The 13,814-nt window shown below is 36.5% G+C and overlaps 1 protein-coding gene across 2 annotated transcripts; it reads right to left on the bottom strand.

The window, feature by feature from the left end:
- Positions 1 to 2,346: 2,346 nt before the first annotated feature.
- Positions 2,347 to 8,890, bottom strand: LOC109213872 (probable serine/threonine-protein kinase At1g09600). Of its 2 annotated transcripts, none has more exons than XM_019377710.1 (10): positions 8,728 to 8,890; positions 7,863 to 7,953; positions 7,289 to 7,795; positions 6,468 to 6,752; positions 6,015 to 6,332; positions 5,547 to 5,774; positions 4,899 to 4,999; positions 4,107 to 4,206; positions 3,741 to 4,028; positions 2,347 to 2,991 (listed from the first exon to the last, which is right to left on the bottom strand). In XM_019377710.1, exons 3-10 carry the CDS (start codon positions 7,745 to 7,747, stop codon positions 2,824 to 2,826), a joined length of 1,947 nt encoding a protein of 648 aa, XP_019233255.1. In that variant the 5' UTR covers positions 7,748 to 7,795; positions 7,863 to 7,953; positions 8,728 to 8,890; the 3' UTR covers positions 2,347 to 2,823. The 2 variants fall into 2 exon arrangements, with proteins under 2 accessions (XP_019233255.1, XP_019233256.1); XM_019377711.1 differs by having other exon boundaries at positions 3,741 to 4,022.
- Between the last annotated feature and the right edge of the window lie 4,924 nt (positions 8,891 to 13,814).

Raw genomic sequence — 13,814 nt, 5'->3', positions numbered from 1 at the left:
ACTGCAAATTGCTTTAACGGCTAAAATTCCGTTAAAGCAATTCGTAGTATTATACTGCAAAATGCTTATTAATGTTACTTTTTTTTTTAACATAAAAAATGTACTTTTTGTACAAAAAAAAGCATCAAAAAAGTTTTGAACTCGTAGATATAGCTCGTACGACTTCTTCATTATTTGGCACACTAGCCTCCTAGCACGACATAGAGCACCTCCATTCGTACTATGCTAGGAAAGTGAGGAGCTAAAGAATTAGGGTTAGTTGATTGCTAGTTGAGAGTTTCTTATAGTCTTACCGGTAGTATAAGTATTATTTTTATATTATTTTATTCTTAGATCTTTATTACTACCTACTATGTCGTTCGCTTCTCTTATCTTATTACGTTATTAATATTTTTATGTTTGTTGCTTCCTTTTCATTGTTCCTTGAACCGAGGGTCTATCTGTAACACTCTCTACCTTCACAAGGTAAGGATAAGATCTGCATACACATTATTCTATCCAAACCCAACTTGTGGCATTACAAGTTAACTTTTTTTTTTTTTTTTAACAAGATAACATGTATATTATTAGCAATGAAAGCAATCCTTAGCACAAAGACTGTGCTAAGAGGAACCCGAGATATAGGGGCCCAAAAAAGAACAAAAAGTTAGTCATGTGCTAGTTACAATGGTAAAAATAGTATGGTCTAGCAAGTTTTCGGATTGGTCATTCAAAAATAGCCAACGTTTACCAAGTCAATGAAAAATAGCCACTATTTTGCTGCAACAGAGACCGGTCCAGCATAATATACTGGAGTTTGGTGCACCTGTGTATGAACTTCCAGCATATTATGCTGGAACTCCAACAAACGGAAAGTTCCAGCATAATATACTGGAGATTCGAGCACTTGTGTATGAACTTCTAGCATATTATACTGGACCGGTATACTTTGCTGGAACTCCAGACATTATGCTGGAGTTCTAGTGTACTTATGCTGGAACTTCATCATATTACTCTGGAGTTCCAGCATACTTATACTGGAACTCCAGTATAATATGTTGGAGTTCAAGTATACCTATGCTGGAACTGCAGCATAATATACTGGCGTATTTTCCGGGTTTTGAACAGTGTTTTCGCTCAGATTTATCTTTATATGAAAAGTTGCTAAATTTCGATTACTTTTAAAACTGGGCTATTTTTGAACGACCACTTGTAAATCTGGCTATTTTTAAATTTCTCTTGTTACAATGACCCAAAAGATATCAACTACTGAATCTACATCTTCTACTAGTGCTTCTTTACACCAAAAATGAAACAAAAATATACAATTCATAATGATCTTCTGTTCAAAGTTGATTATCCTTTCAAAGCATCTTAAGTTCCTCTTGTTCCAAATTATCCATCAAATACGTGCAGGGATCACGTTCCACCAAGTCTTCCTTGGTAAGTTACATGGATCGTTCCAACATGCTAGCATATCTGCACTTGTCCTGGGCATTACATTCAGTTATTTATTTATTTATTTATTGTTATTCGTACTATATACCCTCAATTTTCAGAAATTGCTTTCAAATGATGTCCAACCTCAACCAAAAGAAATCAGGGAAATACTGCTATATAAAATAATTTAGTGAAGTGTAGTGCTAGCTCATCAAGTATCCTTTGAGAAGTCCAAGGAAAATTAATGAGCATTATACTTGAATTATTATTGGTTACGAACTAATATTGTGTTTGGCATGATATTCTTTTAAAATTTTTAGTGATTTTCACATATGTATCTATACTCCGCGCCGCAAATAAGACCGTTTGAAGTGAGATTTGGACTGCCAATTTTACTCGTAGAGGTGCACCCAATTTTATTGTAGCATAGGAGTCTTTGACTATGGGTGCACGCACATATATTTAAGTAATTTTGGAAAAATAAACATTATTATATACTCCCTCCGTTCCAGTTCATGTGAACCTATTTCCTTTTTGGTCCGTTCCAAAAAGAATGACCCATTCCTAAATTTGGAAATAATTTAGCTTAAACTTATAATTCTACCCTTAACGAGAAGCTTTTATAACCCCACAAATACTCTCGGCCCCTTTTTTGGCTTGATTAGGACCACAAATTCCAAAAGTCTACATTTTTTCTTAAACTTCGTGCCCAGTCAAACAGGTTCACATAAATTGGAATGGAGGGAGTATGGTTTAGGGAGAAGAGTATGGGTTCACGTGAACCCATACCCAAGGCCTAGATACGCAATGTGACGTACCATTTAAAAACAAATATAAAAAATGACAAATTTAAACCAAACCAAAAAAATAAAAATAAAAAATACACGTCCTTAGTAACCTTCTGGGTAATTTAATATCTCGACCAGATTGACCACATTTGTTCGACCACTATATATTAATCTATCCTCTGGGAAACTTACACAGAGAGTTTCTCCTCCAATAAATTATCAAGAAACAATTGCTGAACTTCAATTTTCCAGATATTAAAGAGGAAATAGATAACATAAATCAATCTAGGAATCAGGAAATTTTTCAAACTATACAAGCAAATTTCCGATCCTCAAAGGTGTATATAATATATATATATATATATATATATATATATATAAGGTGACTAATTCGATAACAAGCTTTATCCCTCCTTCTACATTGAGGTTTCAGAAGTTCTTCCCCGAAGGAGATGCATTAATGCAAGAACCTTTATACTGGAAATGGATCGTAAATGTACGTATCTCCTCTTAGGTCCTTTACAACTGTGGATCTCATTTGCATGACAAAAGAACGAAATCCCACGTACTTCTTCTAACAGAAGAGAGCAATCAGTTCAATAGATACGAGGCGTTTCTAGTCATAATCATAACAGTTCTTTTTGGTCCTTCCCTTTTCTAGACGTGCTTTTCGAACTGCCTCTTGAATTTGTCTCTCGTGTTCCTTTAACATGTCTTCCATACTTCCCCCTGGTGGCACTAGTGGTCCAGAGCAAAGGATTCTACTTTTCTTTGGCACATAAACCTGAAACAAAGACCAATCTCAGGCTCAAGGAAGCTCAAAAAAGGAAGTTAATGTTCAGTATTAAATGAATCATGCAAACAAGTTTGTATCCAAATCAATATCTTCTTGAATAGCCAAACTGATATAACCTTGGGAGAACCACACACCAAAAGCTAGCTATTAGGTGGGAGAGCGCAAGGCTATATAAACCCCCCCACATCGGTACTTTGTGGTACCGATGTGGGACTCAAGTCTCATTCCTTGCAATAGACCATAACAAACCACCACCCTTCGCATCCGTCGTCCTCGACAGCTCTGCGCTAGAAAATGACTAGCCCCTGGCGAACACTGCAATACCGACGTCACCATCCAAGGCACAATGGGCACAGAGGGTGGTGGGTGGCTCTGATACCATTGATACAATCCAAGAAGAACCACACCTCAAAAGCTAGCTATTAAGGTGGGAGAGCCCAAGGCTATATAAACCCCACATCAGCACATTGCAATACTGATGTGGGGCTCAAGTCCCATACTTTGTAATGGACCATAACACAAATCTACTGCTAGCTCAACAGCCTAAAAAGGATCCACAGCGACGGTTATTAAACCTAATAATATTGGCATGTGTATGTGTGTGAGGAGTTGCAATAGGTATTTAACTTTGTAAAAGGAAAACCAGCTTATATAAACTCTTTCCGTGAAGCATGTTTGCAGTTCGTGTTTAACAAACCGAAGAAGATAATTGGAAAGTAAAGATTCAAGTTACGCACCGTTGAATCCCCATAAGATGACCCATCATCCCTCTTTGAATGGACACTAGAAAAGTCTCCAACAGCTCGAGACTTGTGCGAACCTTGCCTTCGAAGCTCTCCACCATGTTGGGACACACATGAATCCTCTTTGACTTTGTGAGCATAGGCAGCTGCAGTAGGATGGACCACTGAAGTAGAATGAGTGAATCCGTTCCTATTTTTCACTCTTGGCGGCTCAATAGGGAATCCAGTTCCACTTTCTTCTAAAGGATTATATTTCACACTTTTGCTTATATTTGACTGTCCCTGCAATATTGTAACCATTTCAATGACAAAGTGAACACACTCATTTCAAAATTTTTGAGCAAATAGAAGAATATCAACCTGTCCGGCATTGGATTCTGTAGTACTTTCTCCCTTTGATTGCCTTGTGGACTTTCCCAATGAATCATCTCCACATCCTTTCACACTTTCAGCTTTTCGCCTACGATAAAAAAGATAGAAATTGTGAGACTACTCAGTAGTTTCTCTGGAGAAGAATATGAAAGTAAAAGTTCAGTCCAGCACATGAGAAGGCATAACTTTTGGTCCTAATAGGAATCAGTATCCCAATCACTCGGGCTTGCTCGCTCTTAGTTTCGTACTTCATAATACAAAGCACCATAAGAAGCAGTAATTTCCAATGAAGAAGTAAGGTTGACGTTACATTTCAATTCTAAGATTTTTAATTTTATGTGCTTTGCTGTTTAGCAGTGTTAATTTGCAAATCCTTCAATTATAGATTAACCTTTATGTGTAAAAGCGCTCAAGTCGCTTCAATTACCAAAGTAGTCAGAAAAAACTCATAAGTAAACCAAAATAGAATCATTACAGAAGGACAGGTTATTGTTAGCTTACTAAAATAGTCAAAAGTCATGATTTTGTTTGCAGATGCTTCTGCTAGGTAAAATTGTTAACCTACAAGTTTTGCTCATAAAAAATAGAATACTAAAGAATTTATGTGTCCTGAAACTAAATTTTGGCCATGAATATATCAATAGTGCAACTTGAACTCAAAATAATATTTAATGGGAAAAACAAACGCAGAGACCAGAATGTAAACTAATATAGCAACCGTAAGATATGCAGATTTTATATAAGAGGAAAAGGTTCATATAAAGAGCTAAAATTAGATACCTTCTTGCTTCCTCCTCTCGAATCTTCGCGTCATATTCCTTGCTTGGAGGATATTTTGGTAAGCTAGAAGGATCACAAGGTAAGGGCTTTGTATTGAAGAACTGAAAGTAAAAAACCGAACAAGTAAGATATAAAGCATATTACCATCCCATGATACCAATAAAAAGAAAGATCTATTTCGGTAATTAGTGGAAGACACGCTTGAAATGCTAAATAAAATAAAACAATCATGTCTACAAACGGGAAAAAACAAAAGAAAAAAAGGACCTTAAATCATATTTTAATGTTCAGCAGGCTGCAAAAAGTCAATGTAGCTTAACAAACAGACATTAACCTGCTTGAACAATTCTGAGCTCATGAATTCAAATGAAATGTTTTGACAAAAAATATAGAGAAAAACCTCGAAGTAAACCATACGATTGCAGAACCAGATTGATTCTAGAAGGAAATATGATCATCAAAACTACGATTTAGTTTAATTTTCCAACTGTTCATGGGATACAAGGAAATGTAATTTCCAGTTATTAATAATTTAAATTTAATAATGATACTTGCTTAAACGTGCATGGGATAAGAAACTAAACGAATTATACTGGAGGACTCCTATTCAAGGAACACAGTTCCATGGAGAGATAAGATCGAGATTACCTCACTATTGAGTGCAGAAGAAGCAGTACCACGCTTTTCTGGTTCTATTGAAAGTAGGACATCAACAAGGGCCAAAGCTGAAGGAGGAAAGTCCTTGTATGTATCAGTTACGCATCGCTTGTATGGGTGTTGTGGCTTAAAACTAGTAGCATGAGGTAGTTTTGATTTCTTCCAGTATTCTTCAGAAGGTGAACCACAAAGTTTGAAAATCTTATGCATTTGCTCCACCTGTAAATTGTTTAAGTTCTCTCAGTTCGCAATTAAAGAAAAAGTCGACACGAACTGCAAAAATGTACAAAACCAGAATTTAATGTGTTAAAATCATCAAATAAACTAGAATTTGGTGATGGAATAATTCTGAAGTGACACTTCGGAAAGAGATCAGAAGTATGTTAGGAGGAGATAATCCATCATCAAGTGCATTAGGTTTAGATTGAAGAGTAAATTCAAGCCCCTAAGTGGAAGTACCTCTGTTCTTCCCGGCATAATAGGCTTTCCAGCAAATAATTCGGCGAGGATGCAGCCAGCACTCCACATATCTATGGCCACTCCATATTCTGTTGCACCAAGCAAAAGCTCAGGAGCTCTATACCATAGAGTTACAACACGACTTGTTAATGGTTGTGTTTGGTTGGGCTCAAAGGTTGTAGCCAAACCAAAGTCTCCAATCCTTAAAACACCGTTATCATCAATGAGAAGATTTGAACCCTTAATGTCTCGATGAAGTACAGCCCTACTATGACAATGCTCAAGTCCACGGAGCAATTGTTGCATATAACATTTAATCTGTAAAGCACATCAAAAAGTCCATATAAAAATGTGGAGAACATCGAAATATATCATAACCCGGGTTTGCCATCTAGTTTCATGTGCTAATTATGAACATCCCGAGGTTTTTCAGACAAGAAGAGAAAGATGTACCTGTGCTTCAGTAAACTTAACCCGAGGTGCTGCTGCAAGTCCAGCAAGATCGTGCTCCATGTATTCAAATACAAGATATAAGCTGCCTGATATCCTAGATGTGACCAAAGCCTCAAGTTTCATAACATTTGGGTGGTCCAATCTACGCAAAATGCTTATCTCCCTTGCCATAAAGCGAACGCTCTCTGGATCCATATTGACAAATCTCACTTTCTTCATTGCAACAATTTTATTGGTTTTAAGGTCACGGGCCTTGTAAACACTACTATATGTTCCTTGACCAATCTACATAAAAATTTAAACGTTTAGGACTCAATTACTGGAATATATGAAAACCGAACTTTTTATTAGTCCGGATATCTATAGAAAACTAATGAACATCATATTTGGCTGGACAGCAAATTTCATGATTAAGCACTCTCATCCTTAGAGAAAGAAGATACTCAAGCCATGGTTAAGAAAGTCCATATTGGAACTCAAAAGAAACCAAGAAAAAAATTAGTCGTTCTGTCGAAAATAGTTTTATTTACAGTCTATTTTCAGTATTAGTACTTAAAAGTAACCCAAGAAAAAAAAAATCTAATTAATCAAAAACGAAGAAACTTGTAGAGAAAAGTCACTTCGTATGGGAAAACAATTCAGCTACTTCTTTGAACAAAATATGATCTCTACGATATTAGCAGATTCAAGACAAGATGCAGATACCAAAGTTCAGCAAACTATGGCTGTTATAACTACTAGTAGATTAGTGAAGAATAAAATGAAATTAAGGATGATTTGCAAAAACTAAATGAATAGAGAGAAGAAGCTGTAGAACTGACTTTGTTTAATTTTTCAAATGACTCTGCACTTCGAGGAACCCACCCTTGAATAGCCTCGGCTGCAACAGAACTTAGCCACGATGGCCATCCTGCAGCTCCGAGTTCACCCTTTACACCATTAGATATGCTTACAATTCTAGACATCGATTGTTGCACTCCAAAATCCACGGTGGACCGCCTCTTGTGATGTCCTTCCTTAGGCCTCTCGATAATTCTTGTTTTTCCATCATCCTCAACTTTTGTTGCAGGGACAGGAACAACACTGGCTTCTGACGTCCGCTTTGATTTAGATTTCATAGGTAGTTCAATCTTAGGATTAACTAAGTCTACTTTAATCTCCTCTCTTTGTAAGGGAGCAACCATCTGTACAGAATATTTATCAACTTCTTTTTCTTTCTCCTTCTCATGTTCGATAACATATTCATCTTCGGAAGAATCCTTTGAGCAACACCCGCCCATACTTTTGCAACAAATATGTTCTTTCACTCCGAGACCCGCATAATAAACCTGCACCAACCCAAACTATTAACTATATCATCCAAATTCAGTTGAATATTTCAAAATATTAACTTACCAGCCAATGCAGGCCTCAATATCCTCAGAAACTCCAATCCCTCTTTGACAATTCAAAGCGTTCCTCTCTTCAACGCGAGCGGACAAATCCTCTGAAGAAGCCAAAATATCAAGGCATTCAAGAATGCCACAACCACAAAAGTCTTATAAGAGATTGAAATTGAAAACCAATATCCAGGATCTCAGAATATATGTCCTTTCTTCAATATCACCCCATAATTAAGGTATTCTAATATAGCAATTGAAATAAATATCACATTCAAATGTGTATATATTGAATAATGTATTTTACAAGGTACAAAGTTTTTGTTTGTAAATACTAAATGAAAATAAAATTGAAGGCAACCCCAAGAAGTTTAGGAAGTCAAAAACCCAGACCAGGAAAATCCAGCATAACAACCAAATACAACAATTCAAGATTCCAGCATATAAAAGATATACACACAGATACAGGAACAATTGTGCACCAAAAACTATGTATATGGATTCTATGCTTTTTTCTTTTTCTAAGGATTGATGCAGGAATTCTGGTCAAGGTGGTGATGATACCTAATGGGGGATGGATTCTGGGCTTCAAGAAAAGCTAGCTTTTTTTTTCCATAAAAATTCAACTGTTTTTATTAATTACCATTTTTTCATTTTTAAAAAATTACATTTTTTTTCAAAAAAAAAAAAGTTCAAAGAAAGGAAAAAACACCATTTTTACCCATATATTTTAGATATTTCACATTATTATTCACCATCGATCAGAAAGGAAATACAAGGAAAAAAAAAGAGAGTAGTCTAAGAATCTTGAAATCACCTAAAAACACGAACAACCACACATAGCTCAACATTATTTTTTTTTATTTCAATGAAATATTTACCTTTTTTTGATTTCCTTATTTGGTCTTGTTGCTATACTTTTGTCCTCTCTCTGCATTCATATTTCCATATAGAAATATACCCATTTTCACAATGCTGATTTTCTTGAACACTTGAATTATTTTTTTCCTTTTTTGTGTTGGAAGTAGCAAAAGAATGTCAGCAGTTGCAGAAAAAGGCAACATGGAAATTTGAACTCTTTTCCAAGTTGTACTTGTAGTTGTAGACGTGCACTGCAGTAAGGAATGGGACCCCAAGCGCTTTCCTCTGTGCCACGTGGGAGACAATAACCTGAACACAGTGGGACCCACTAGAATAAACCTTGTGGGCCTCTTGGAAAATCCGTTAAGATTGTTAGGCAAAGTATTAAATCCTTGTTAATTTACACCAAGCAAATTAAAACGTGACACCTATTTCCCCATGAAAATATCATTTAACCATGATAAATTTGTTGGATAAATACTTACCTACCATATCGTGTGCACAAAAATCATTTTCTATAAAAATGTTTTACATAAAAGATTAATCTCACTAACAGTTAACTAAACTTAGCCCTTTATAATAATAAAGTTATATAATTATGGAGTATCTAACTATATTTATCGTAACAATAAAATTACAATACTTTTTTGCCATATTAATTAATTACAATTACTCATTATAATCATAAAGTTACAAACTTTACTTATTGTATGGGTCAAAACCTCTCTAAAATATAATTAAAACGACGCCGGTAAAGCATCTCCAGGTCGCCAAGGTTCGAGGCGATCTAATCAATAATGAAGGCCGTGGTCGAAGAGTCTACAAGGACTGAAGCCGGAGAGTCACCAAGGGTTGAAGCAGAAGAGTCGTCAAGGACTTACGTCGAGGTCGAACACCCTTGACAGAGTTATAACGGCTAGTTTTTACATAGGATATTAAAGAGAATACTCTAGTGGATATTCTGTGCACTTGTACTATTAGGGTTTTAGGAACATGTTCCCTATAAATAGAAAGAGACACAATGATAGGGGATATGTGAGATTCATTTGTAAAATACACTTTGACTTTAAAGAAGAGAATCACATCTTATTGCAAGGATACAAACACAACCTTTTTACTAAGATTCTTGTCTTCACTTTTCCAACAGATCCGAGAATAACTCAGATATTCAAAGGATTGTCCATCACTCATCATTGTCAGAGAGAACATTCACTGATTTCATCCTTTCTTGGGTGACTCATTCATTTTATTAATTACTTAAATGTCATTTATTGCTATTCATCAATATTTAATGCTACATAAGTGTTGCATTTGTGTGTTGTCGCTGCTATCTACATAAGTATTTATTGCACTTCCAAGAACTTCATCTTTGGGATATTATTGTTAACTAAGATTAACCCTCATTTATATGAATTTAATTAGTTGAACCAAGATCTATATTTTTTTGTCAAGCAGTTATAACGATAATCACCTTGATAATAAGTTTTATCGTTATAATTGTTTAGTCGTAAAATGGTACAGTTGAATTTATATCGTGGTTTATAGGCAAGCGAATCCATTTGATCCCATAATGATAAATAAATTAAATGAAATGCAAGACTTAGCATTGAAATCGAGATAAAATAACAAACAACTTGGTTTCGAGAGCAAGGCTGCCGAAGACAGTAATAAAAATATTGTTAGATAGAAAAGAAAGTATTATTTAGCTTGGAATAATATGCAGCATAAGTTTATCAGACTTTTCGTGTGTCTTACAATGCATGTTGAAGTCACTATTTATAGTTATACCTAGGGAACAAGGTCCTAGAATCAAGCCCCTCTTAAATGACAATAATGGGGCCATTGATGGATATGTAACGACAGGTAATGAATGCCAAAATTCTCCGTAACGGATGTGTATTCAATACTGAGGAATATTCTTCATTGAATGTCATCTGGTAGCAAATATTCGTTTGCCCTCGTTAACAATGTTCCCTTCGGGTCTACCCAATGACAACTAAAGTTGTTGTCCTCGGTCTTAGTTTCCACTCGCTTTGTCTTTCGTCTGTCTCCGGTTCCACGTGTCACTCTATCATTCGAGTATTTTAATGTTAATAGATTTTACCCTATATAGATAGTCCCCCTACTTTTCAGTGGCATATCTTTGTGTCACCGGGAAGTTGATGAAGTTTACTCTTGGCGGAAAATTTTCTGAACCCTTCTGAAAAGATCTTGACATTTGATAAAACGCACATCTCTTCGCATTTAATACCCCGAACACGTATTACTCCACGATTTGGCAATATTTGCCGGTTCTCGAGGTAATCATGGACATGATTTTAGCCGCCTATTCCTTTACTTATACGCCTCATTCTACTTCTTTTACACTTAACAGCTTTATAAACTCTCAACTTCTTTGCATTCAAGTCTTTGTTGCTTTCATCTTTGGTTAATCTTCTTCAAAAAACTCTCTTCATCTTCTGCCTATCATGGCTTCTTTTACTAACCCTTCCAAGAACTTCGGTCTTCTCTTCGGTGGGGGTCCGAAGAAGAGCAAAGAAAAAGAAATTGATATTGATGCTGACCCTACCACAGTCAACACCATCATCCCCAAACAACACAACACAACCAAGGACTTCAAAGAGAAGTTCCCTTCTTCAATTTCTCGCACTTGGACGGTTGGCATATACCTTTCTTCTATCCGCCCTTCCAGCATTCCTGCTGTGAAGGAGGACTACAATTGCCATGACCTGAACATCATTGCTCCCGAACTGCTGGAGCGAGTAACATTCACTAAGAAGGGCTTCATGTATATTTATACGTACCCATTCACTCTGGGTGTGTGTTCTTTGAGTGGGGGACTTGACCCCGTGATTTTTGAGTTGTGCCACAAATACCATTTTTGTTTGGCTCAGGTGGACCCTTTGTTGTGGCGAACGGCAGCTTGTCTAACGCAGCTGTGCTAGGAGACGAATGTCACGACTCGGAATTTCCACCTTCGGGACCATGATGTCGCCTAACATTTCACTTGCTAGGCAAGACAGCGTTAGAGGATCTTTAATCCAATTTTAATCAATTTATATAAGTAAAATCAATTAAGCTGAAATGAAACTAAAACGGAGTACGAAATTGCAAACAAACCAATAATATCTAAGTACAACCAGGATCTAGAGTAACAAGTTCACGAGCTTCTAGAGTCTCTACAAATAGGGTTTGAAATAAATACAACTGTCTTGAATGAAAAGAACAATAAATATGGAATAAGGAAGGGGGCTGCGGACGCCAGCAGATCTACCTCAAGTCTCCAAATGCCAATCCGAGCCGATACGCCTCACAGACAGCTGTGACCAGTACAAAAATCTGCACAAGAAGTGTAGAGTGTAGTATGAGCACAACCGACCCAATGTACTCCGTACGTATCAAGCCTAACCTCGACGAGGTAGTGATGAAGCTATGATAGGACACCTACGTAAATAAACCTGTACAGACGGAAATATACGTACAACATAGCAACAACTAAAGACTTAACAAGTACTAATGGGAGGGGACATGCGAAAGGGGTATAAGATACGGTAACTACAGCAGGGAATGATAACAAGAAACAGTCAATATACCTTCAATCAACAAAACGAACAGACATAATGAATAAAACTGCACGGCATCACCCTTCGTGCTTTTACTCTCAGTCTCACCATGAACAGTAATAACGGCACGGCATCACCCTTCGTGCATTAACTCTCAAATACGGCACGACATCATCCTTCGTGCTTTCACTCTCAATTTTATCATGAATAAATAAATACGGCACGCCATCACACTTCGTGCATTAACTCTCAAACACGGCATGACATCACCCTTTGTGCATTAACACTCTCCCTTACCATGTAACAATGAACATATAACAACGGGGAGATAAAATAAACAAAAACAAACCTTACTTCAATATTGGTTCCACAATACCAACCTCAATTCCAGAAATAATACTCAATTATCACAGATAGCCCATAAATGCGGAAATAACGATCAATGGGTAATTAACTAGTCTAAGCATGAATATCATGATTAAATAAAGCAATAAATTACAAGAAACAAGTCCCACCCACATGCTTTAACCTAACAAAAACGCATAAGTACTCGTCACCTCACATATACGTTGTACCCAACATTTAAACAAAAATAGGCAAACAAGTCCTAATCTCTCAAGTCAAGGTTAACCACGACACTTACCTCACTCCAAAAATCAACTCAAAGCTCAACCACAGCTTTGCCTTTCAAACAAGCCTCCGAACCAACCAAATCTAGCAAATTATCAACCAAACGATTCAAAATAAGCCTTAGGAACTACCCACGATTGCAAGAGATTCAATTAGGTCATTATTGAAAAAGTCAACAAAAGTCAACTCCCGGGCCTGCTTGGTCCAAACCCGAAATTCGCACCAAAACCCGATTACCCATTCACACCCAAGCCCGGTTATGTAATTTGTTTCGAAATCCGACCTTAATTTGAGGTGTAAATTCTAATTTTACAAAAATCCCTAATTCCACCCAAACCCCCAATTTCCACCATGAAAATCCTAGATTTTAGGTTGAAATCTTATGAAATGCAATGGAGATTGAAAGAAAGTAGGTTAGAATCACTTACCAATGAATTGGGGAAGAAGGGCTCTTGGGAGGTATTAGGCATGCACCAGAACTGAAGAAAACCAGCTATTTTTCTAAGTCCAAACTCACTCTGTGGCCTATTCGAAACTCACCCGAGCCCTCGGGGCTCCAAACCAATCATGCACAAAAGTCCAAAAATATCATACGAACTTGCTCGCACGATCAAATCGCCAAAATAACACCTAGAACTATGAATCTGACACCAAATCAAATGACATTTTCAAGAAAACTTTATGACTTTTATTTTAACAACTGGACGTCCGAATCACGTCAAACTAACTCCATTTTTCACCAAATTTGATAGTCATAAATATATTAATGGACCTATGAGTTCCAGAACTAAAATACGGACTCGGTATCAACAAAGTCAAACATTGGTCAAACCTTTAAAGACATTAAATATTTAAACTTTCAAATTTCGACAAAAAGCGATAACTCGGACTAGGACCTCCGAATTCGATTCCGG

The sequence above is a fragment of the Nicotiana attenuata genome, unplaced genomic scaffold, assembly GCF_001879085.1.
Source record: "Nicotiana attenuata strain UT unplaced genomic scaffold, NIATTr2, whole genome shotgun sequence".
Lineage (NCBI taxonomy): Eukaryota > Viridiplantae > Streptophyta > Magnoliopsida > Solanales > Solanaceae > Nicotiana > Nicotiana attenuata.
This window is presented reverse-complemented; position numbering and strand designations above follow the sequence as displayed.